Source organism: Macaca nemestrina, chromosome 9, assembly GCF_043159975.1.
Source record: "Macaca nemestrina isolate mMacNem1 chromosome 9, mMacNem.hap1, whole genome shotgun sequence".
NCBI lineage: Eukaryota > Metazoa > Chordata > Mammalia > Primates > Cercopithecidae > Macaca > Macaca nemestrina.
In genome coordinates, this window is record NC_092133.1 from 46706353 (window position 1) to 46731514 (window position 25162).

General features: G+C 38.0%; 1 protein-coding gene across 4 annotated transcripts in view; it reads left to right on the plus strand.

Annotated features, from left to right (window-relative positions):
• The window catches only part of LOC105480969 (sphingomyelin synthase 1), a 310632-nt gene extending 286585 nt beyond the window's left edge, over window positions 1-24047 (plus strand). For all 4 annotated transcript variants that reach the window (XM_071069547.1, XM_071069545.1, XM_071069546.1 and 1 more), the window contains 4 exons: window positions 2914-3031; window positions 18379-18532; window positions 21628-21794; window positions 22445-24047. In XM_071069547.1, coding sequence (XP_070925648.1) covers window positions 2914-3031; window positions 18379-18532; window positions 21628-21794; window positions 22445-22624 — 619 coding nt within the window. In that variant the 3' untranslated portion in view covers window positions 22625-24047. The remainder of the gene's footprint in view (window positions 1-2913; window positions 3032-18378; window positions 18533-21627; window positions 21795-22444) is intronic.
• Window positions 24048-25162: the final 1115 nt, after the last annotated feature.

Consider the following 25162-nt stretch of genomic DNA (forward strand, 5'->3'; position numbering starts at 1 on the left):
CTTTTTTCTCAGAAAAAGTAATAATGAGCCTAGTGCTCTAACACCTGGGAGAAAAATAGATAAACGTGACCAAACACAAGTCTCTGAGATGATAGTCCTTGCCAAGTGTATGCTGATGGGAAACTGGCTTCTTTTGAATGTGGAAGGAGAGGTGTATCCCATGTGAGGGGAGCACCGTTATGATTTTGAAAATTGCACCACGCATCTTCTTGTTGGCATCTGCTTAATTTCTAGGAATATTTCATTAACATTTCTTTTGTGAGTTTTTGTAAAGCATATCTTGAACTTTTAAACCTTGAAGTAAATAAGAATTCAAAGTGTATGAAATTCCTTGATTAAGGAAGTGAACGCCCAGAAGTGCATACAATTTCTTGAAACACTTTTATACTCTATTAAAGTTTGTTGTAGAAAATCCTTGTTTAACATTATACACCAAAAACATTCTAAGCTTAATTTCAAAAAGATTAAATGCCAAAGAGCAGAAAATTCTTAAAAACAACCACTTCTAACTTGTCACCTTGTTGTTAACATTGACAATTTCACATGGAAATGTCAAATTTCAGTTTTCAAAGTCATTTGACTCTTTAAGTCAAATAGTAAATGTGACTGAACCTTCAATATTTTAATTAAAGCAATTTTATGTATTTGTCTTTTCTCATCTTTTTATACCTCATTCTTGGATTTTTAGATAATTCTGAAATCACTTCCATTGGTACTCACATGTAACTCAAGTTTGAAATATGGAAATAGTTATTGGGGTGGTGTGTGTGTGTATGTGTACCTTTTGTGTGCCAGAAAATAATCAGGCAAAGTGATTTTAAGATAGTAATCTTTAGCAAAAGCAATAATTTTGTTTTTCTTCCTCTGAAGAGTTCAGCAGATCTAGACTTGAAAGTGTGCTGACTTAAGTATTTCTTGTACAGTTCAAGTGAAATTGAGAATTATTTCTGTTCACTTGAGCAGGATGGCTAAGGAGGGCGTTTTCTTTTAAAGAAAGATGGCCATTATGTCTTACAATGTGAAATTTACTTTGGTATTTCTTTTTTGGTGTTCTTGGCAAAGACATTTATAGGCTGGTATTCTTCTCTAGTATTGTCCGTCTTTATATTATTTAATTGTGCTTTTTATTTTACTTGAAATTAGAGGCATATAGATTGTCAAGACAGCTTTATGTTGAATAAATTCATGTCTTTGGAGGAGGCATATGCAGCTTGACTGAGAGAAAATAAGCAAAGATGGCTTCTATCATAAATAATTCTGACCCAGTTTCTCAAATCTAGGTAAAGAGACCAACACCCAAATTCTACTCATAAAACCTAAGTAACATACATAGGCTGTGCAGATGTGGATAAAATGCTAATATAATTCTATGGTTTTTAAAAATTAATTTTTAATCACATGAGTGACATATCTTTGTTTCTCTTGTTAAAACAAAATACACATGAAACAAATTTTCCTCTGGCTGCCACACCTCAGTAGGCATGCCCATCCTGCATAAAACTAGAGCTACACTATATAATTATAATGATTGAATGGCCAAGATCCTAAGAGGAACACCTGCCCACTGTTTCTAAATTTTCCTTGTTCAGGAAAATCTGAACTCCTCAAGGTTAAGGAAGAGGAGACCCAAGGGTTACCCACAAGACTCTGACCTGTGGTACTACAAGAGAGAGGTAGAGAGGGAAAGAATGTTCTTGTTCAAGAATACACCAGGCCGGGCGCGGTGGCTCAAGCCTGTAATCCCAGCACTTTGGGAGGCCGAGGCGGACGGATCACAAGGTCAGGAGATCGAGACCACAGTGAAACCCCGTCTCTACTAAAAATACAAAAAAAAAATTAGCCGGGCGCGGTGGCGGGCGCCTGTAGTCCCAGCTACTCAGGAGGCTGAGGCAGGAGAATGGCGGGAACCCGGGAGGCGGAGCTTGCAGTGAGCCGAGATCGCGCCACTGCACTCCAGCCTGGGCGACAGAGCGAGACTCCGTCTCAAAAAAAAAAAAAAAAAAAAAAAAAAAAAGAATACACCAAACTTTAATGAGGTTAAGTTGTACAAACTTATGTGGAATTTTATATTAGGAGAAGTTATCTAACTCAATATACATGTATATGTATATAAATAGATACATACCTACATGTATATATCAAATAATTTTGTTAGAACCTAATAACTAATAAAACTATTTCTAATTCTTGCTTATATTTGTATTCATCCACTTAATCTATACATTTGATACCTACTATTTGTACCTACTATATGGTAGGAATTTTTCAGACATTATTTCTAATGTTGTTATCCCTATTTTATTTCTTAGGAAGTTGAGATTCAGAGAAGTAAATCGTGCATCCCAAGCTGCAGTGGTAGTCAGGGAATGGGATGAGGTTGAACGCTGTTTTTCCATAGGTTCTTTCTTGGTATCATATTGCCTCAGAGAATCAGTTTCTGGGATGTACAACTAAAATTGTTTAATATCTTTGACCCATTAAATGGCATAAAATTTTAAATTCTCATTCTAATATCATTCTGATTTTGTGAAGATCTTCCTTTGATGACAGAAAAGATACTGTCTAAATGTTTAACCACAGATACTAAGTGGGTTCTGACCAGTCACAGTGGGCTCCACTTGTATGTCCAACAGTTGAACGTCAACTCAGGTTGAAGGCCTCATGAAGCCTAATTAATAGCAATATAAGCCGGTTTAAACGCTTTTGGCCAGTTAATATATTTTTTAAAAAGCACCACAACGTTGTTCTCAAAATCTTTGTCTTAATCTGGTATTAGCCATAGTTAGAACATTCTGGTTTTAAGCTCTCAAGTAGTTTCTGGGGTTTGTTTTTATTGAGTCATTGAAAAATTAAAGTAAATGAACCTACAGAATTTCCTGACTGAGAATCTGCCCTGTTTTTCCCTTTTTCTAGGTCTATTATTAGCAGAAGATTTTTCTGCATAGTTGGCACGCTGTACCTGTATCGGTGTATTACAATGTATGTAACTACACTCCCAGTACCTGGTATGCATTTCAACTGTTCTCCGAAGGTAAACTATTCCTTGCTGTAATTTCCCTTTCTGTTTGTTTCTCGTCTTGCCCTGGGGTTCTTTGAGTGAAGTTGCAGGAAAACATTTCTTCAGAGTACAGTGGAGTCCTTCCTCCATCTGAGAATGTTACTAAATGATATGGCCAGGCAGCCCCACCCTTCCCAGAATCTCTAAGTCCTGCCAGTGCCTCCCAACTGGGGAAATATGTGGTCTAGTTTGTGTGTTGGAAGCAGTTAAGCTTTGTGTAGTTCCTTGGTTTCCTGCCAAATTTTTAAAATATCACTCATTTCTTTGACACGCATCCAGAAGCTTTTATATGCTTCCTGTCTCTCAGAGGGAGAGCTCAATTTCAAGTGATATTTTTTCCATTTTCCTTCTATTAATCCCTACAGCAGAGCCAGGAAGAGAAAGTATTCCTATCTCCTTGCAGTTCTCAACCAAGCCAAATAAGATCACTTTTCTCTAGGGTAATATATTTGCCTTATCGATTTTCTCTAGTAACAAAGAAGTCTTTTTAAAAATAAACTTTATTCCTCTTATTATCTCTACCGTTCCATCAGAGTCACGTGACCCTCTTCACCTCCTAACTTTTACCTTGGAAGAATTTTTAACTAGGGTGATCGTTGGAACTCTATGAAATAACTAGCAGAAGATTTTATTGTTAAAATATTTATGTACATTAAAGCTCTTGAATGCATTTTTTTAAAAGAGGCTAATTTCTCTCCTTGATTTTTGGTGGGAGAAAATATAGTATACTCTGATGTATTTGAGATCATTTCTTTGCATTACACCTGTGTGGGTGAAACAGCCAAACACTTTCAGTCTCATTGCTTTGTACTTCTGTTCCTCCCAGAAGAGATGTTCTCTTTGATAGAACCTTTGGAAAGAGAGCTGAAAAATCACTCTGGATTTTTAATTTGATCATATGGAATTTTGGGTCTCTTTAATTTGTGTGTCTCCTGTGACTCCTTTCTTTCCTAAACTTACGTATATGCCTACAGAGATAACTCATTTCTTACTCAACTTTTTTCTTTCTTTTTTTTTTTTTTTTTTTGCTATACACTACTTCCTTAGCTCCAGAAGAGGTGTCATACAAAAGGAATGTTCTCAACATTCCACTCTTCTCTATCAGCCATCCTGCCTCCCTGCACTCTCCTTCTTGCGCTTTCTTTTGCCCTTCCAAAGAAGCCAGCTTCACATTGGTTTTATTGTCTGCGAAAGCTCTCAAGCACTCACCTGTAACTCCTGGGTTATAGGGAATATCTTGTCATTGAAAATCCAAGGATGTGGACTCTTGCTGGGAGCCTGGCTTGATAAGCAGCATGTTCTCAGCAGTAAACTGACAGTTTAGGATATTCACCTAAGTTTAATTCAACTCGTTAAAATGTCTGTGCATTGGGAAATTTTGCTACCAAGGGGTAGGTGGATGTAGGTTCTGGCCAAGCACATGTTGAAGATGGATCCAGTATTGAGGGGCCGTACCATGTAGCCTTTCTCCCTACTCTGGTTCTAAACTTACTTCTTCTTGAGGACTACTGTAGCTCCACCAGTTGCTGGCAAGCCCATACTTGGTGAGCCATGGGTTCTTGCAGAGTCAGCTTGAGTCATCAACATATCTAACCAAGATTCTTTGCCTAAGAATAGCTTGTGAGTTTTCTTTGTAAACACAGAAGTAGCAGCGGGAACTGTGCACAAACGTATTGCTCATTTATTGTGTTGCCAGAAATCCCAACTAGGGCCATCATTCTATGAGGATCTTCTGGAAACTAGAATCTTAAACAGTAGGAGGTGAAATATTAGCACATCTTGGAAAAAAGTACTAGTTAAAACTCATTAAATCTAATTGCTTATTTTGTAGAATAAGACTCTTGGAAGAAAGGATTTAGAAAACACTTTTTTATTCTGAAAATTTTCACATGTATCCCAACTGGTATAAGGAACTCCCAAAAACCCAACACTCAGATTCAATAATTATCAAGATTTGCGACATTTGTTTCATCTCTTTTTTCTTTTTGAAGTATTTAAAGCAACTCCCAGATAATGTCATTTCACCTCCACATACTTTAGTATGCATCTAAAAACTGTGGACATTTTAGTACAAAATCATAATGCTATTGGTGTTCAACAAAATTAATAGTAATTCTGTGATATCAGCAATTACAAGTTGATGGAATATCTTGATTGTCTTAAAATGCTTTTCCTTTTTTTACAGTTGGTTTGTATAAATTAGGGTCCAAAATCTTTATATTACATTTACTTGTTCTGTCTTTTAAGTCTATAATTCTAGAGCAGTCCTTTCTTCCTTTCCCCTCTGCCAGTAGCCTGTAGACATTAGATTAATTGTCCTATAGGATATCCCACTTTCTGGATTTATCCATTTGTTTGTTTGTGGTGTCAAGTGACTTGTGTCACTCTATGTTTCCTCTGAATAGAAAGTTGGCTCTGCAGACTTAATTAGATTCAATTTTAGCTTGTTAACAGAACACTTGCCAGGTGGAACAGAAAGATTTCTGAAGCTAGGCACAAGAATTGGGAAAGGCTTCCAAGGCTTGGTGCTGCCTCTTGGATGGCAGATCAAGCTTAAGAAATTAAGTGGTCAGGCAAGGGCTAGAATCCTCCACTGAGAACGAGTATCTGAAGAGAGAAAAGGGTGACACTGGAGAGAAGCCTCAGAGGACAGCTTTGCCTACTTTAGAATCATACCTAGGGCTAAGGGAATCAGAAGTGAGAGGAACCTTATTAAAAGTTACTCAGGCCAAAGTTCTGTTTGATGTCTGAACATCATCGCCACTGAATCTTCAATCTGTCTCTGAACCATTGTACAGAGAGGGAACTTATTGCCCCTGTAAAAATACAAATTTACTTAATAGTAAAAGGAACACTGAAGTCAAGGTTAAGACAGTCTTACACAACCACTTACTAGCATTGGGCAAGTCATTTAACTTTTCAGAGCCTCAGTTCCCTCCCTAAATGGCAAAGCAGAGCTAATGATGCTTTTTGAAATCTGTTTTAAGGAGTTATAGGTATGAAAGGAGACAGTTTCTAGGGACTGTGTCAGTGTAACGTGCTATACAGAAGTAAGAAGAGGACTTGGTATTGTCATCATGCTTCAATCCCTAGACTCTTATTCATCCAGTGAGAACTGATTTAACAAACATGCATTAAGGACCTACTGTGCTTTGGGTGCTAGAGTATGAGGCATGAGTAAGGTAAATATAGTTCCTACCTTTTTGGAAAACACCTTAGAATCTGTTAGTTTAAATTTGTAACTTACGTAATAAATGTGTAAAATGCTGTAATAAGGGCCTCAAGCTAAGCTACTGGCCCTAAGGATGGATGGAAAGGAAGAAACAGACTTGAACAATATTTAAGAGACCAAATCAATACAACTTGATAGTAGATTTCATACAGGGAATGAGAATAGGGAAAGATTTCAGGACTGGATTTTACCACTGGTATAATGACATGGTATAGAGGAAATGAGAGATAATGACTTGGATTAAACACAGAATTTAAAGTATCTGTGAGATGTCTAAGTGGTGGTGTCCAGGATATTTAGCAATATAGTCTAAAGCTGAGGGAAATATCAGGGCTGGAAAATAAGTATTTGTGAATCATCATATTCTGGATGGTGGTTAAAGCTGTGGATATGGATGAGAAGGCCCAGAGACAAGACACAGAAAGCACAATGCTTCCAGAATTGGATATTCCATGATTTGAGACACCAATTAAGGCCTGTCACTTGGTGGATACTCTGACAGTTACTCAGTCATCACTAAACTGTAAGGGGGGAGAGTTGAGCTTTAGAATATGACTTCCTGTTTAATACAGTCGTATGAACTTAAGCTTTCACTATGCCATTAAAACCCGTAATTAGTGTACTTAATGCTTCCCTTAATGCCAATACTCAAAATATGCAGCTTCTAAGAAAAATGTTCCAACAAGTATACAGTAGTGATTCTAAAAATTGGTCTTACTGTTCTTTCACTCGATGGCAGTATAGCTTCACAAAATGTAATCACTCAGAGAAATAATCATCCTTTGAGATGATCAGTTTGTGAGGAAAAGTGGGCTTCTCATAAATGTTTCTGCAATAATAATAAGCCCCTGGGAAAAGGAAGTGAAAAGGGAAGTGGATGTGTTCAGTTTCTAGATTGCAAATTTCTGGTATATCCCATGATATGGTATACATGTGTGTGGCTTACACTGGAGGCTGGCAAGTTTTTGATACCTTGATTAGCCCATGTTACGCTCATCATAGCTCCAAAGGTGTGTTCCATCATGAAAACAACCTCTTCTCATCTTGTTACAACTGTTTATGATACTGTTTTTTTTAGAAAAGGGGCAGAATATTTGAGAATTCTTTGGTGTGTAAGCTTCCTGTCGGTAAGGTTTTTCCCGTTTTAACAAACTCCTTAAAATTAAAAAAAAAACAAAACAAAAACAAACAAAAAAAACAGATAAACAGGCAGCCTAATGCTAATAGAAGAGAAGAAATAACTTACACTGTTTTCGACTCTCATTTTAATAATCAGATGAGTTAATCTAATAGTGACTAAACAGTAAAATGAGATGCATGTTTGGGTGTGTTTTGTGGTCTCCATGGTGACCTTAGAGTTGAAAAGCTTTGAGAAGAGAGATATTACATTAAGACAGGGACACTCAGCTGGCTAGTGCATTAATCCAATATGGAGTTTTCAGTGAAATGATTCTCTTGAACTTGAAAAACATGTTTTGCTTTGTTTTGTTTTGTTTTAATTTTTGCCTCAGACGTAACTGAACACAGCCCACTTTTGGGCAGGGTTATGTCTGGGAGGCATCTGAGGTTGATCGCTCAGTGGAACAATATAATACAAATGCAACAGCAGAACAGCCTTCATATTCTTCTCTGCCACTGTCAGCTTTTCTGCAGTGCACAGATTCGAAAGATGAAACCACCTCCTTTGACTTGCTGCTGAGCTGTAATGTCACAACCATCAGCCTAACAGGTCCCTATGCTGGCACAAGTTCAGTCTTAAAAGGCAGCAGACTCATTGCTCTTTAGGATGTTATGGCCTTCTTCAGTTCTTTCTCACTTTCCTGGGTAGCAGAGTATTCCAGGTGCCCTCCACACTGACAAAGTTTGATATTGTGATTAGCTCCTACTAACCTTATCAGTATTTCAGGATATGGCTTGTGTTCCATTACCAAAATAGCTTTCTGCCATCCTGTGATGGTGTGCAACTTAAATTGTCAATGCTTGATTTTGCATAACTTTCTGCTTGTCTTCCAGTTTCTGATTGTTATTAAAAATTTCCTTTTCGTTTCTCAATTCTTTTTTTTGCTACTTCTTGCATATACTTTCCAGTAACCTTTCACATCCTAAATCTGTCTTTGCTTTTCCTTTTCTCTCATTGCTACTATTCTTTTCCCTTTTCAGTAATTAAAGATAGCAATGTACTAAATACTTTCTGTCACTTAAAAAGAGAAGTTTTCATTTTAAATAAACTATACATTCTTTGTAGATATATTGAAAGACTACAAAAAGAAGAAGGTTTAAAAAACTACTCATGACCCTATCTACTATTAACAATTCAGTGTATTAGTTCCTTATCTATGCATTTTTTACATAATTCTGATGGTGCTGTCTATGCATTTATTATTCATGTCTCCTTATATTTAACATTTGATGTCTGAATTTTTACATTATTTTATAAATTCTAGCCTTTCGAAAGGCTTTCTAACTAAAAAGAAGACACCACTTTCGCAGAATGTGAGACAGGCAGATTGTTGATGTGATTTCATTTGATAGTCAAGAAGGTTGCTTATTTCCTGAGCAAACGTTTCTAGAGAACCTGCCCTATGTGGGCATACGGGTAAATTTTGAGGACACACAATGTATAAGACAAGCACCTTCTCCCTCTGGGCATCCAGAAGCTGTGAAAAAGACAGTGTAACCCCCAGATCCCCCTCTGACTCCCTGCAGTAGGCTTGCGGAGCCAGTTGCCATGGGTGCACAGACACTGGAGGCACCTCTGCTGGGAGCATGAGCTGCCCTGTGGATGTGCCTCTGAGCCCAATCTCAAAGGAGGAATAGGAGTTTGCCAAATGGAAATGAAGGGAGGAAAGGTTTTCCAGCTGGAGGAAACATGTATGGAAGAGAATCGGGGAATAAGGTGAAGTTAGATGTATCTGGAAATGGGATCTTATGAGGCAAGTGGCCAGAGATGACTCCAGACAGGCAGTCAATCTTGTGGGCAGATTTTAAAGGGCCTTGACACCCAACTAAGGAGTTGCGGCTCTATCTATCGGCAATAGGAAGCCAGGAAAAGTTTTAGCAGGGATATTATTTGATCACATCTGTCTTTAGAAACATCTCTCTCCATTGATAGAGATAGTAGGGTGTTTGGGAGGAACAGAGGGAAGTAGACTTACGTAGTATCAAATTATATGCACCTGTTTTGTGCCAGATATGAATTTAAATGTTGTGTTTTTATTTAATTCTTATAACATTGAGTGGGAGAAAATTGCAGTTGATTCAGAGTTATGTGACCAGCCTAATATCTCATAGGTACTAAATGGCAAAGGCAAGAAGACTAGCCAGGTCTCTGTTCTTGGTACTCAAGTGAGGGAGACGGATGATGCTTCTGCATGGATTTCTGAATTAGAGATGAGGAAGGGCGGAGCGGGACATGTTTGGGAGGCATTGGGAAGGTGAGAAAGATGATCCAAATGGCCGAAGCCATCTGGTATGAAGAGGTAACCAGGGTCAGAAAGCATTTACTGGGGAATTCTGAAAAGCCTCAGAGCTGACCATGTGTGACTCTAAATAACTAATATAGTTACTAATCATAAAACTAATAAGAGAAATTTTAGAAATAAAAAATTACTATTTCGCAACCACTACAGTAATAATTCAAGAATTATAATTTAGAATCATCAATGGATGCTAAGGCCCTTGTGTAAAAGGTTGGCGATCATAATATTTACATAATTTAAAAAAATAACAGATTGCTTATTAATTATAAAGGGGCAAAGGTATGTATTTAGTGGAGAAATACGGTAGACACTCCCATAGTCAAGTGATCAAACCCGTAGAAGGACAAATGACATCAGGTGCTTCTGAATGTGATGCACTGAGAGGGATACAGCATCATCTCGGGAATATTCCTGGCAACAATGTTTAAGCTGGATTTAAACAGAAGGCAACATTCAGAAAAAACCAAATCAAGCAATATTCTATAAAGAAACTGGATTGGGCTCTTCAGTGTCATGAGGAAAAAAAGACTGATAAATTGTAGTAGACTAAGAAGAAATCAGGGCATGACAAGTAAACTCAGTGTATATTCTCTGATTGGAACCTAGACTGGGGGAAAAAAGCTCTAAAGGACGTTGTTGACACTATCGAGTAGTTTGAATATGGACTGTTTTTTAAGTATGGCAGTATTATATAATTGTTAAAGTTCATGAGTGTGATTTTAGAAGCGAATGTCCTTGTTATTGTATTTAGATGTGAGGTGTTTTAATTTATTGAACTTCTTCTCAAAGGACCCAGGAAAAAAAGGGAGAGAAAGAAGAAGAAAATGTGATACCATGTTGATAATTAATGAGCCGAAATGAAGTGTTTACAGGTGTACAGGTGTTCACTTGCTACTTTTTCACATTTATAATTTCTCAAACTAAAAAGCCAAGGGCAATCTTTTTTTTTTTTTTTTGGCAAATCTCACTTCCTAACCCGGTAGACTGAAGGCTCCTCCAACACTCCTAACAAAAGGAGATGTGATTTTGTTAAAGGGAAATCTTGCCTGACTGAAATTCTAGATTTCTTTAATGTGACAAATAAGAATATGGGTAATAGAAATCCATACCTGACTTATATTTAAGATTTTATGAAGCCTTTGATAAGTCTTCTGGTTAGAAACTACAACAAGATTAAAAGGTTTTTTTTTGCTGGGGGAAGGAGGGTCTGGTGGGAGATTAGTGTTTTATTGCTGATAATTGCTTAGAGGCACCCGCTACCCCAAACACAAGTCTGCTTAGTATAGGAATTGATGAGTATGTTTGAGAATGGAGAAATGCAGACAGCATTTCATAGCTGAGTAAAGGGAAAAGTCTATTTTAAAAGTTGTATGTATGAATTCTAAGAGGAGTGAAATCTCTTGTCCTTTAGATCATTTGTGGTGAGCATAATATTTGTGGGTAAAAACCACATCTTTCTAGGAGTGGAGTGATTACCATATGTATAGAGAACACATAAAAGTCTCTTGAGTGATCAAGAGATGGCCACCAGTGAGTGTCCTGCAGGGATCTATATTTAAGGAAAATCATCTATATATTTCACTTGCTGGCTGTTTGGCATTGAGTTCTCCCTTAAGAACCCCCCAAAAGATGGACCTAACTTGGATTATTAAGTAATGCTGCCTGAAATTTGTATAACACTTTATATTTTAGCAATCACTTTTATAAACATTGTCTTGCTTTGGTGGGTGGAGGCTGAGGATGAGAAAATGTTCTTGCCATTTTACAGTTGAGAAAACTGAGGCTAGGATGGTAAAATGGTTTGTCTAGAGCCACCTGCATGGTAGCCCATTGAAGTTGGATTCATGCTCATTGTTGTTCCTATAAAAATGAGCTTGGAGACCAGTATAGCACAATATAAAGCATGGAAAGTTAAAATCAATTGAGAATGTTTTGTTTAAGAAGAGAGAAGGCAGAAAATGTGCAATTTGTTTGTGAAAGAATTCCATAGAAATAACTTTTATAGGCCAGGCAAGGTGGCTCACGCCTATAATCCCAGCACTTTGGGAGGCCAAGGTGAGTGGATTTCCTGAGCTCAGGAGTTCGAGACCAGCCTGGGCAACACGGTGAAACCCCATCTCTACTAAAATACAAAAAATTAGCTGGGCATGGCAGCATGCACCTATAATCCCAGCTACTTGGGAGGCGAGGCAGGAGAAGCGCTTGAACCCAGGAGGTGGAGGTTGCAGTGAGCCGAGATTGTGCCATTGCACTCCAGCCTGGGCAAGAGAGCAAGACTGTCTCAAAAAAAGAAAAAAAGAACTTTTATAGAGACAGGGGAGCTTGATTTAAATAAAAACTGTACTTACGAAAAATAGTTAGTGAATAGTGAATAAATGTTGTTTTAGCTATTCAATTGTGTATTAATAAATGACATACGTAAAATTGGTTAAATTTCATTAGAACAACAACAAGAACAACAAAAAGTAAACCTGGAGAAATTGTCCAGCCTTGGGCATTGTCCTTGTCATTTGGAAAGGTGTTTGCAACAATAGCAGGCTTTTTCCAGGGACCTAAAGGCAAGATTGTTTAGCTCAGAGGTAAGACATTTGGGCTCTGAACCCACCTGAGTCACTCTATGTGACCTTGGTACTGGTTGGTAAGCCACTCTCTTAAATGGGCATAGTAACATCTGCACTCACCAGCAGACAAGCTCATAAGGATACAGTGAGATAATTGATGGGAAAACACTGCTAAAATGTTGGAATCTCTGTACAAACAAAATATATTATTTTATTTTGTAAAACTACCCTACAAGTCCTGTTTTTACTGACCAACAGTAAAATAAGGCAGGAGAAATTGTAAAAGGCAGCTTTGAGCTTCTTCATTGCTGCTTTGAAATCTAAAGCATTCATCACACTTTCAAACACATTACCTTCCCAGTGGGGACTACAAAGTCAGGCTAAAGGACATTTCATAACTTACGTTAATTCCGCTGCTTGATTCCTTTATCAGATCTGGTCTTCGAGGGTTTAAGAGCAGCATTTTTGGCATTTCATGGATGAAATGAATTTTCTGTTCATCAGCACATGGTGTTAGAGTTGAAAAATACTTGCGGAAACTTCTTTTTTCATAGCCAAAGGCTCACTCACTGGTTCTAAGTGTCATGGTTAGGAGGGCTGTTACATGCCAGTGGAAATTTGGGAAGTGGCATAGTTTTTGCTGTTTTGGGCCACTTGGGAAGTTGATGTTGAGGGAGACCACAGTGTGTAATGTGTGTTTCTCAGTTGCAGACTGCTGAAGATGCAGACTGATGAGGATTCCACCAATCCTCCTCCTGATTCTCTTACTTGATCCCTGTATTGGATATGGTCTTTGGTCTGAGTGTTTAACAGCAGCCTTTTTGCATTTGGTGGATGATAATGAATTTTCTGTTCTAGAGGAAGATTGATCTTTGGGAACAAAACAATATAATTTGTCTTAATAGGAGGGATGGAGGGAGGCAGGGAGGGAGGTAGGGAGGGAGGGAGGTGGGGAGGGACTTTTGAGAAAATGTCTGGCTGTTCATGGTAGTTGGAATAGTATGATATTACTTCTGCAAGGTACCTAGGCTGCTGAAGGAAAAGTTCCTTTATATGTATTGAGTTCCTGGTTTATCCAAGCTTGTGAGAGACAGGCTTGCACAAGGCAGCATATAGTTTTGTAAATAGCACATTTAAATAGTCAGGGGACTTGGATTCCAGTCTCGGCTCCAGCACTGGAGGCCTACAGTAGATAGGGTCTGCCTTGCTGACTTTCCTGGGCTGCTCTAAGCTGCAGCATTAGCCATTGTCAATGCTTATTTTAAATAGCATTTCTAGTCCTCAGTACTCACTTTCAGCTCTTCAGCAAAGCTATACCAAAGCCGTCAAAGCTATGAAAGCCATTGATTTGTGCAGCATTATTTGATGGGTTTTAGTTCTAGGTTACTCCCTTCCTCCTAGTAGGGCTGAAGTGCAGTCAGTACCCCTGCTCTGCAAACGTAGTTAAGAAAAGCCAGTGCTCTAGGCCATCTGCAAACTGAACGATGGCAAACAGACTGTCATCAGTACATCGTGTTAGCAGTGAGAAAACACTGGGGAAACCTGTGTCTTTCATAACCAAAGGCTCGCTGGTTCTAAATGTACTTGACAGTGTGTCTCATTCAGAAGCCTTTCCCTCTTCCTTCTGCTCATTCTTTCTATGCTTTGGTATTGTGTGAGTGATTTGGCCAGTTCACCTAATTTCTTGATAGTTCATTAGAATTTGAAGAATATTGCCTGTTTTTACTGGTTATTGGTTTTCTGTGACCCTGGGAAACCATAATGCACAAAGTGGTAGAGATATGAGACTTTCTTGTCACAGCTTTGTAGTATCCACTGAAAGTTTTTATGTCTCCCTTAAATTATCTCTGCTTTCAAAAATAGACATTCCAAAGCTACTGATAGGCAAGGTTGCAATTCCAGTTATAATAGAGTAAGCACACTCCATCTTTCTTTCACACTGAATGCAGCCAAAAAACACTGGGCAGAATATATGGATCAGCTATTTGAGGAATCAAAAGCAAATGATAGCGGGCAGATGGAGGAAGGAAACCAAAATGCAAGGTATGAAAGACCCAGTCCAGAGTTTCCTGTTTTGTTTTGTTCTGTTCTTTTCTTTTTTCCATTCACATTTCCTGCCTGGATTCAAAGTCAGTGTGCATCCCAGAATTGCACTCTGGGTACAGACAGAGCTCCAAGGGAATCCCTCTCTTTCTGGCCAAAGGAGAGGAAGGGAAGCCGCACCAGGACAGACTGGAAGAAATCCTACCAATTTCTATGCTAACCCTGTTAACATTTAATATGTTACATTCTAGACTTTTTCTGCGCATAGTGTTTGTAAAACAGTTATAGTTATACCAAACATTGTGTTTCCTGTTTTTTCTCTTAATAGAGGAATATGCTTATAATCTAAACTTACTATACAGTCACTGTAAACTTATTTTTAAATAATTTGGTAAGCAGCTGTAGCCTGGTTCAGGGCTTCTCAAATCTTAATGTGCATTTAAATTGCCTTAGATTCTGGTTCACTGGTCTACCTTGGGACCTGAGAATGCATTTACAGCAGGCACCCCATCTTGCCAATACTGTCCCCGGAAAGACCAGGTTTTGAACAGTTATTTAACAGTTCCCATTTAGGTTGTTTCCAGTTTGTTGCTTTTTTTCTTTAGAGACAGGGTCTCACTCTGTTGCCCAGGCTGGAGTGCAGTGGTATGATTATAGCTCACTATAGCCTTGAACTCCTAGGCTCAAAGGATCCTCCCGCCTTAGCCTCCTAAGTAGCTGGGACTACAGGCACATGCCACCACACCCAGCTTACTTTTTAATTTTTTGTAGAGGTCTCGCTATGTTGCCCAGACTGGTCCCAAACTCCTGGCTTCAAGCAACTCTCCCACAGTGCTGAGATTACAGAAATGAGCCATCACTCCCAGCCTGTTGCTTTTGTAATTAGTGTGATGGTGGGATATTTTTGCACATAGAACTTTTCTTCATATTTGGTATTACTTCTTTGGGGTAGACTCCTAGAAGCAATGTAACTGGGTCAGAAGTTATGACTATTTAAATTGCTGGTAAACTATTGATGATTATTTTCTCAGATTTTGCCAATGATAATAAATATATTCTTTATATCTGAGCCTCATTCGAAGCTTAGAATGGTTCAGCTGTATGAGGTCACACAGCAAATCGTTCGAAGAGCTGTGATTTTACCCCCAGGTATCTGTTTCGCAGCCTGCTCTTCCGCTGCACTACTTCGGAGACAGCCACTGCTTCCCCCATCCCCTCCATTTAAACAAGTCTCGCTCTGCTTGTGCTTGCCTCACCGTTAGCTCACTCTTTTTCCTTTTAAGCTTTGCTAATTCAACATGTGAAAATGAGCTCCTCTTACGTTCATTTTTATTTATATTTGTTTGACAGAGTTTATGCCTCTATCTGGTCACATCCCTGGTCCTTTGATAAATTTTGTTTCCTAAGTTGGTCTTACTTTACTTGACTTCTCTGTGCTGTGTAAACAATACAGATATTAACTTGTTTCTGCTGCAACTGTTTTGTAATTTGTCTTGTATTTTGTTTGCTTTTTTTAAACATAATTTAACATTTTCTTTCTCTTTTTCTATTTCCCACTAAACTTAAAGAGGTTTTCCCTTTGCAGAAGTTTGATAAACATAGGAAGATATTTTTAAAAGGAAGCGTAGGGGCTTTAAGGGCACCTGTGAGAAATACAGCATTAAATTTTTGCTTTTTTCCTCAGTGGCAGGCTTACTTGATAATTTCTCCCTTCTGCCCAAACACATGGTTTCTCCACAAAGATTTTCATGCTCAAATGAGAGGACAAATTATGGGTGATGCTGTCTCAAGGATATGATTTATCATTTTTAAAACACAGAGTTAGAAGGGCATTATGAAATAATGTAAAATGAAGAAATAACCAAGCTTTTTTGCCATAATTTTCTTCTACATTTTATCCATTATTATAACAGAACTAGACCAAACTTTTAATTTGAAACTTTAAAAAAAATGTATCATGTTTATACAGGCATGCAATTTAAAAAATAAAATAGTTCTACACAACTTGATGTGAAAAAACAATAGTCTCCTTGTCCTGACCCCACCAGTGCCTTTTCCTATTCTGCTTCAACTCTTCTAGCTGAACTTTGTGTTATTTAACTCTATGTCGTTCACTCTTTTTTTTAGATTTTTAAAATGTGTTTACTTTTGTGTCTCCACATGACATGAGATATTGCTACTCTGTAATTTTTGAATATGGGCATTCTCTGTTACTGCCTTCCACTGTAGAAGGCAAAGCTTTAGTGTCCTTCTGTGACTCCTCCTTCATGATCCCTACTCTCTGACCCCATCTCCACTACACATGTTCAGGCTTCCTATCCTGTCTTTGCTGTGCAGTTCTTTGTCCTTTGTTTAACTCAATATGCAGTGCTTACATTATTACAGTTCTGTAAATGCTATTCACGGCCAAGACATGTAGTTTCCTAGAATTCCTTTCCTTTTCTGCACAACATTTTGTTTCCTGTAGAGTTAGTAATTGCCTTGGTTTTTAGCTTTAGTAGTTTTCTTTGCACTTACCCCCAAATTATGAAACTCCTCTCAATATAGCCAGAGGCATTGGGTATTCTGTTGAGTTCATCTCCGTGGTGACATCTCTCCAGAGCTTGCTTTCCAGCCCAAACTTGTGAGCTACTGCGCAGTCCTTCATCTCTCCTTTATTGGCATCCTAGTCTGTCCTGTTTCTTCTTTTCTCCATGTTTACTCCCTTACTATCGAGACTGTACCCTCTGTGATTCCTGGAAAAGAGTATATAAGTGGTAAATATTTTAAAATCATGTATATATGAAAAAGGCTTTAATTTATCCTTAGTTTATCCTTTAGTTTATGCTTAGTGGTAATATGGCTGGGTACAGAATTCTAAGTGGGAAATCGTTTCCCCGCAGAATCTAAAGGCATTTTCTCAAAGTTTTCTGTCTTTCAGTGTGGCTTTTGAAAAGTCTTATTCTAATGATCCTTCATATAAAGCTTGTTTTTAATCTCTGGAGGCTTTGGAGTCTCTTCTTAGTCCCCAGATTCTGAAATCCTATGATGCTGAGTCTTGATATGTAGGTCTGTTTTCTTCCATTATGTTGGGCATTGAGTGATCACTTTGGATTTGGAAATTTATATCCTCTGTGTGGTGTGCTCAATCTACCTTTTTTTAAAAATTTCCCACACTTTACTGACATATCATCCTTCCATCGTTAATCAGAAGTCTTGATAATTTTTTTAAAGGAAATTATAATAAAACGTGTTTCCCAAAGCTGGATTCTTATCAGTTAAATATTGAAAAGGGATCATGGTAACTAAATTGGGCAACCAGAATTTCAAAGAGTACTGACAAGCAGAAAATATAGACAGTCACACATTTTACTTGACAGAGCAAATAAAGGTTGCATTGAAGGAGTTGTTGAAGCTATTTATTGATCTGGTGCTGAGCACAGACTTGTATCATAGATAGGTAAATTAATTTATAATCTGGAAAATTATCCAATGCTCCCCAAGTAATTTGAGAAGATTAAAGGCACATCCCTTGTTTCAACATGATCCCTGAACATCCACATACCAAAAATATTCATATATTTGACTACCCCAACCTTTAGCCAAGTTAGCAGGACAGTTGTCTTCTAGGCCAACCATGGTAATAATGCATCTTTAAATTTTTCCTAGACTATAGATTTAAATTTTCTTTTCCCTAAATGATAGTTACACTAAAGCAATTATTCAGTCAGTCAGATAGAAGTAGTGTTTCCCTATCATTGTAATTTTTGAAAAATTGGGTAAACATCTACTGACATGTGCTTTAAAAAGTGCTAACTTTGAAAAGTCCTGAAGCCACATGATTCATCTGTAGGACCATTTTTTCCCTCCAAGGGCTACTCTTGGAATGGTAAACGCTGAGTGGGCAAACTTCATGGTGGGGATTGTATGTGTCTTAATATAAGCTTAATTCTGGATATGAATAGTAATCTTAGCATATTTTCATGTGGGCTTGTAATGAATCTTCTTTTTCTTCTTTTCTGTCAGCTTTTTGGAGACTGGGAAGCCCAACTGCGGAGAATAATGAAGCTCATTGCTGGAGGTGGCTTGTCTATCACTGGCTCTCACAACATGTGTGGGGACTATCTGTACAGCGGCCACACGGTCATGCTAACACTCACCTACTTATTTATCAAAGAGTGTAAGTCTAAAAGACTTCCATTGTAATTTCCTCACCTGCCATTTCTCATGAACTCTGGTCCTCTGGTAAAGCTCGTTTTCTGGAAAATCTGCTGAAGCAAGACTGGAGGCTTTAGGAGGGTCACAGCTTCATCTCATCACCATGCAACTGGCACCCAGGGAAATATGTGGAAGGACAGAACTGGTCTTCCTGAGGAGGAGGTGTCCTGGAGTGTCATCTGTAGTACTGGGGTGGAGGGAGTTCCAAGCACAGCCTGCAGGGTGTGTCATGAGCCAGTTATACAGCTGCTGTAAGGAGCCAGATGGAAATCTCAAAGGGACACAGAAATCCAGGATCAAGCCTGATTGGGTGTAGATTATGTGTTGATGCAGCAACTATTTTTTCAGCACTTGGCACTATGCTACATGCCTGAGGGTACAGTGATGGGTCAGACTCATCCCTGTCCTCAACAAGGCTATGGGCTCAGGGCTGAGGCAGATACTAAATGGTACATTGTCCTTAAGAAATGTACTTAAAATATTTTATTGTGAAATCACAAAATAATATTATAGATACCGCATACATGGCTCAGATTTAATATATATGAGCATTTTGTCATATTTAATTCAGGTAACCCTTTTAGAAAGGAAATGAAATGTTAATATATGATTAAAGCCTTTTCATTCCTTTCCTATATCATTTCCATCCATTTTTTTGTACTTGTGTATTATTATTGTTTTGTGGTTTTTAAAATGTATATACATAAATGGCATGATGCCATTTATATTCTTCTGCCACTATTTACCCTCAGATTATGTTTTTGAGATAGGAGATTTTGGTCCATTCACTTTAATTGCTATTAATAGTACAGTGCTAGAAATGAACTACACATTTTTATTCATTTCTCTACTTACAGAAAATTTTATTATCCTCAATATCACATTGTTAGAAACAGTCTGATAAGCATTATGCAGAGGGTTTCCATGAAGAGCAATGTGGTATCACAGAGGAGGGAGATGCTTTGCCTTCTGGAGGTGTCTTGGGAGCATGTGGTACTCTGTGGGAGTTTAAGTGGTTGGAATTCAGAGTAGGGGTAATAATGAGAACGGACAGGTAAGTGGGAACCAGATCACAGAGGGTGCTTAAGCCATGAGAAGAGGGTCTGAACTCTCAGCTGATGGAGATCGGGTGCCCATTGAGGGGTTGTAACCAGTGGGGCAGTGTCATTTGTCTTTGAAGAGGGAAAAATCACTCTTGCAGCAGCTTGCAGGATGGACTGGATGGGGGGCAAAACCGGAGACCGGGAGAAAAGTTAGGAGATTGCTGCAGTAACAAAGAAAACTAGCCTGATGGCATCAGGGATGGAGAGAAGTGGCAGACACTTCAAGGTACTAATAGAATCAGCAGATAACAGGATGGATTATGGGGTAGAGAAAATAGGTAGCGGACTAGGCCGAAACCTAGTTTTGTTCTTGAAAAACTAAGATAAGGAAATATAGGAAGAGGAGAGAGATGCACTTCAGGGCACTGAGGTAGAAAAGGGAGAATAGATGTTCCAATGCTTATACTTAGTATGTGAGCAGATATAGTGAATTCTAGCAAGATCTATTCAGAATTGTCAGGGCATAATCCAGCCCTTGGACTGGGATGTAACTGGATGTGGACAGTGGGAATCACATAGGCCAGATGTCAGCAGCCCTGGGGGAGGGATTCCTGGCTCCTGCTGCCTGATACCTGAAATTCTTTAATGGGGTCAAGCCTTATCCATCTTGACAATAAGGCAGTGTGTCATATTGAGAGGCAGAGGCCTTGGTACTATCACTTACTAGCTCTATGACCCCGGGAAGAAACTTTAACCTCTCTAAGTCTTAGTTTCCTCATGTTTAGAATGCAATATTCACATCTGCTTCATGGGGTGGGAAAAAGTTTGTGAAAATTAAAATTAGATGGCATATATGGATACTTACAGAGTCACACAGAGATTGAATGGTAGCTGTTTCTTGTTTTTGTATTGTCAAGGTATCGAATACTAATATAATTAGAATATTCCTACCCTGACTGCTCCATTTAATATTTGCAAACTGCCCTTCACTCCCTATACTTCTGATCCCCCTTATCCAGCTCAACTTTATTATTTTTCCACAGCCTTTAACACCTAACATAAATTATTATGTAAATTATTTATTATAAGTATTGTCTCTTATCTCTCTTCCCCACTAGGAAGGGATCTTCCCACAAAGGCAGGCTTCTTGCCTTTTTTATTCATTGATCCAGGTACCTAGAGCATTGCCTGTCCCTGGTATGTAAGAGGCTCAGTGAATATTGGTTGAATGAATGACTGGTTCTTGGACCCCTTGAGAATCCAATAAAAGCCTGAACTGCTCATGCTGGTGTGGAGAGTGTAGGTCATATTCAAACAACATTTTGCCTAACATTGCAGAGCCTCTGAATCCCACAATTGAGAATCCAAGGTAGAAAGGCCTGCACTAATAGAAATTTTGATGTTTTTCTCAGGTAATTTCCCAAATGGAGGTACAGACAAGTATTTATCTGACACAATTCAGCCTTTGAGAAGGCACTTGAAGTAGAATTCCCAGGCATCTGGATGCTTTTCTGTTTGTATTTGAGAAATGAAAATCTCAAAGACTTTCAGATTAGTGTATGGTTGCAAAACTTGGAAAGCAGTACAGTTAAATCAATTATGACTGCTTAGTCCTTGTATTAGGCTCTATGGACCAAAAGGTATTGATTTTTATATAGAACATCAACCCCAAATTAACTAGAGGTAAATTTAAATGTCAATGGACAGTTTTTAAAAATGAAGCATGGTGCATTAACCTGTCCTTATCTGATTAGACTCATCTTTTAAACACTATTTATGATTGTGTGAATCAATAACCAAATATGAATTACTATCACTAGTATAATCACATCATAAAAAGCTGTTTCTGTTCTAACCTTGGTTACAGATAAATGAAAGCCCTTAGATTCACTAGGTCTGTTTTCAGAAGGGAAGACTCAAGGTAATTGGATTCAGAAGCATTAGTAGAGGCATAGTTGAGTGCCCTTAATGTCATTTGAATAATGGGACTGTTGCAAATCTCTCCCCCTTTCAGATTCCCCTCGACGACTCTGGTGGTATCACTGGATTTGCTGGCTTCTCAGCGTAGTTGGAATCTTCTGTATTCTCTTAGCGCATGACCACTACACTGTGGACGTGGTGGTGGCATATTACATCACCACGAGACTCTTCTGGTGGTATCACACTATGGCCAATCAGCAAGTGAGTTTCTCCGCTTTTGATTTTAGCTTCTATTGCTTCTGGCTTGGTGTTGCTGGCTTGGGCAGGGTGCAAAGAACCCACGGATGTCTTAAGTTTCTCTTTCTTAAGAGGTAATCAACTAAGATTGTATTGTGTTTTGTGACACTGATTCTCTTCAGAATTAAGAATAAAAAGTTCATTAATGGTGTAAGGAATTCCTTCTAGAATAAGTAGCACGCTTTCATTATCCATGAAAAATGAAAAATATTTTCTAAGCTTGTGTCCCTCCTTGCTTGATTCACTTTCCTACCCTCTTCTCCCTATCCTGGGCACATCACAAGCTTAATACTTAACATTTAATTAAGTGTTAATATTTTTAGCATAGAAGAGGAATACCTAAAAAGCTAACTGAGGTATTTATTTATAGGCAAGAGATGAGTGAGCCATAAGTTCTCCTTGCCCTCCCAGAATTGGCGTTGTTTTTCTACTGAGATGTGGCTCAGTTTGTAGATGAGTGTGGAGTGTAGAATGGTGGTGACAGAGAGAAGCTGGGGTATGTGGGTGGACACGTAGGGTAGATATGGGATCCTTTGGGAATTTTAGCATGGCAAGTATTTGAACTTAAAGTGAAAGATTGTAAGAAATGTGTTTATGTTTCTTTGTTATCCTAGGTGCTAAAGGAAGCTTCCCAGATGAACCTCCTGGCCAGGGTGTGGTGGTACAGGCCATTTCAGTACTTTGAAAAGAATGTCCAAGGAATTGTACCTCGATCTTACCATTGGCCTTTCCCCTGGCCAGTAGTCCACCTCAGTAGGCAAGTTAAATACAGCCGGCTGGTGAATGACACATAACAGCTGTACAATGTGGGGAAAAGACAAATTGTCCGAAGTGCTAAGAACTCCATGAGAGAAGATGCCATAAAATAAACACCTCCCTATTCCTATTATCTTTCAATGGTTACCTTGACTTAACCTATTGAGTTACCTGGTCAGCACTGTGATCTTTTTTTCTCTCCAAAGGACCTGCGTTGGACAACAATAAAGAAAAATTTAACCTATCATGCACTGTACACATTTCCTGTTCATAAGTTTGGGATTTACATAACCCGCAACCACCATGTTCCTTTGTATATGATGGAACAGCATAAATGTAAGCTTTTATATCATAAGTTCTGGTCTTTCCAGTCACATCTGGAAATAAAGCGTATTATTTTCTTGGGAAAACATACTTTTCATATCTCTTGCCCCAAAGATTGGGCTGTAAGCCATTTTCTAGCAAATGTCTCTATGAAGGTTTCTAAGCACCTGAATGGGGTTTGATTCTGAAATCTTTCTACCTGTTGCACCGATATTCAAATAAAAATGATAGACACAGAAAGGTTTGGTAACTTTGGGTTTTGTAAAATCAGCAAAGACAGTGTTTCAAAAAGTGCAAAAAAAAAGATTCTGTTATAAAGTGATTTTCTAAGTATTTCCTAACTTTATTTTTCAAAATGATGTTATGAAAACCAAATTTAAAGATTTTTAACATGTCAGAGAGAAGAGAGTTAAAATTTAAAAATGCATCTTGGGAGAGAAATTTGTCTATGTTTCTAGTGCCTTTCTTGTCTTGATTGTATGGTCAGTAGGCAATCTTAAATGTTTTTATTTAAAATAAAGTATTCCATGAAAATATAAATATATGTATACACTACTAAATTTTGCATTTATAGCTAAATTGAATCAGAAGACTGCTTATGGTTTTAAAATTGCAATGACTTAAATAATGAGGTTGTTAATTAGAGTCAGAGCCTGTTCACATATTGTGATCAGGTAGCAATGACATGTACCACTTAAATTATTTTATCGTCTATTTGGTAGTTCGATTTTAACTACTCAATGAAAACAGCCATGAATATCTTTTCTTAAAGAGAGTTTTGAAAATGATCACTTACCTAAAACTTGAAAGCTATGAATTAGTTATCCATACTCTCATGACAATTTTGTTGGTGAACAACAAAAAAGAGATCTATTTCTTTAAAAGATATTTGTGCAGAAACTGCATGTAACTCTTAAGTTTTACTCCGAACATACGTATGTTTGGGGAAGTATTCTATTCTATACTTGCCAATGTGGAGAACAAAATAGTTTTTTAAGAATGAAGAAGTATATATATCCATTCTGTATTTTACGTGCAGCAGAATTATCTTCCGTAGGATTTTTTTGTGTATTCACAAGGTGATATTTGTATTGTAAAACAATAATGGTGAAGGAAATAAAAAGGCTTTTAAAATTTTGTTTGTTTTAAATCTTTGTAAAGTTATTATTCCAGAGAGTATACTGGTATCTTACAGCTTACCTAGATCATAAATTAATCAAGATGCACTTTTTAATAAAAACTGATACTTAAAATAAATGGCTGTTATTTCTACTGTGTTCACATTCTCCATAGAAGTCATAAATGAAGTCATTAAAGCAAGATAGAAAATCAGTTTCAGAATTTCTTCATGGAGTGTTTTTGCTTGACATGGGACTTTTAATAATTATCTGGATTTGTTTTTCTTGGGATTCCTTAAAATATATTCTAATCTTAAGTAAATTCTATGCAGTTTTTTAATATGTAAAAAGAGCCACATATAATTTAAATTCAAACTTTACAACAATGTTTACTAACATTTTGCATTCTCTAATTTTCAGCCAAGTTGTTTTTTTTCTTCCTATACCTGGCAGTAATATAGCTTCTCCAGTGTAGATGGAAAGGAAACGTAAATCCAAAGTGAGAAATAGAGTAATAGTACTATGATAACCAGTGGTAATGGAAAAGAACTATTCACAAAGAAAAAATGGTTATTATTATTTCTGATGTGGTGACTAAAGGAAAATGTCAACAGTGGAGATGTCTCTTTGATAAAGGATGTGTCAAGGAGGCTAGAAATATAAAACCAGAGGCCAGGTGTGGTGGCTCACGCCTGTAATTCCGGCACTTTGGGAAGCCGAGGTGGGCTGATCACTTGAACCCAGGAGATTAAGACCAGCCTGATCAATATGAAACCCTGTTTCTACAAAAAATACAAAAATTAACCCACCCAGCATGGTGATGCACACCTGTGGTCCCAGCCTCTTAGGAGACACGTGGGAGGATCGCTTGAGCCGGGGAGGCAGAGGCTTCAGTGAGCCATGACCATGCCACTGTACTCCAGCCCCAGCAGAAGAGTGAAACTCCATCTCTGGGGGAAAAAAAAAAGGGAAATTAAAACCAGTAAAACTTCCTGTGTGGGGCTTTAAACTTGTGTATCAGACAGGGGAAATGTGGTGGCCTCTTTAGGCAAATAGAGCCAAACCCTTGGATAGGTCTTTATTTAACTGTTACAGCCTTTCACTAACTTTGACTATTGACTGCTGCCATATGGA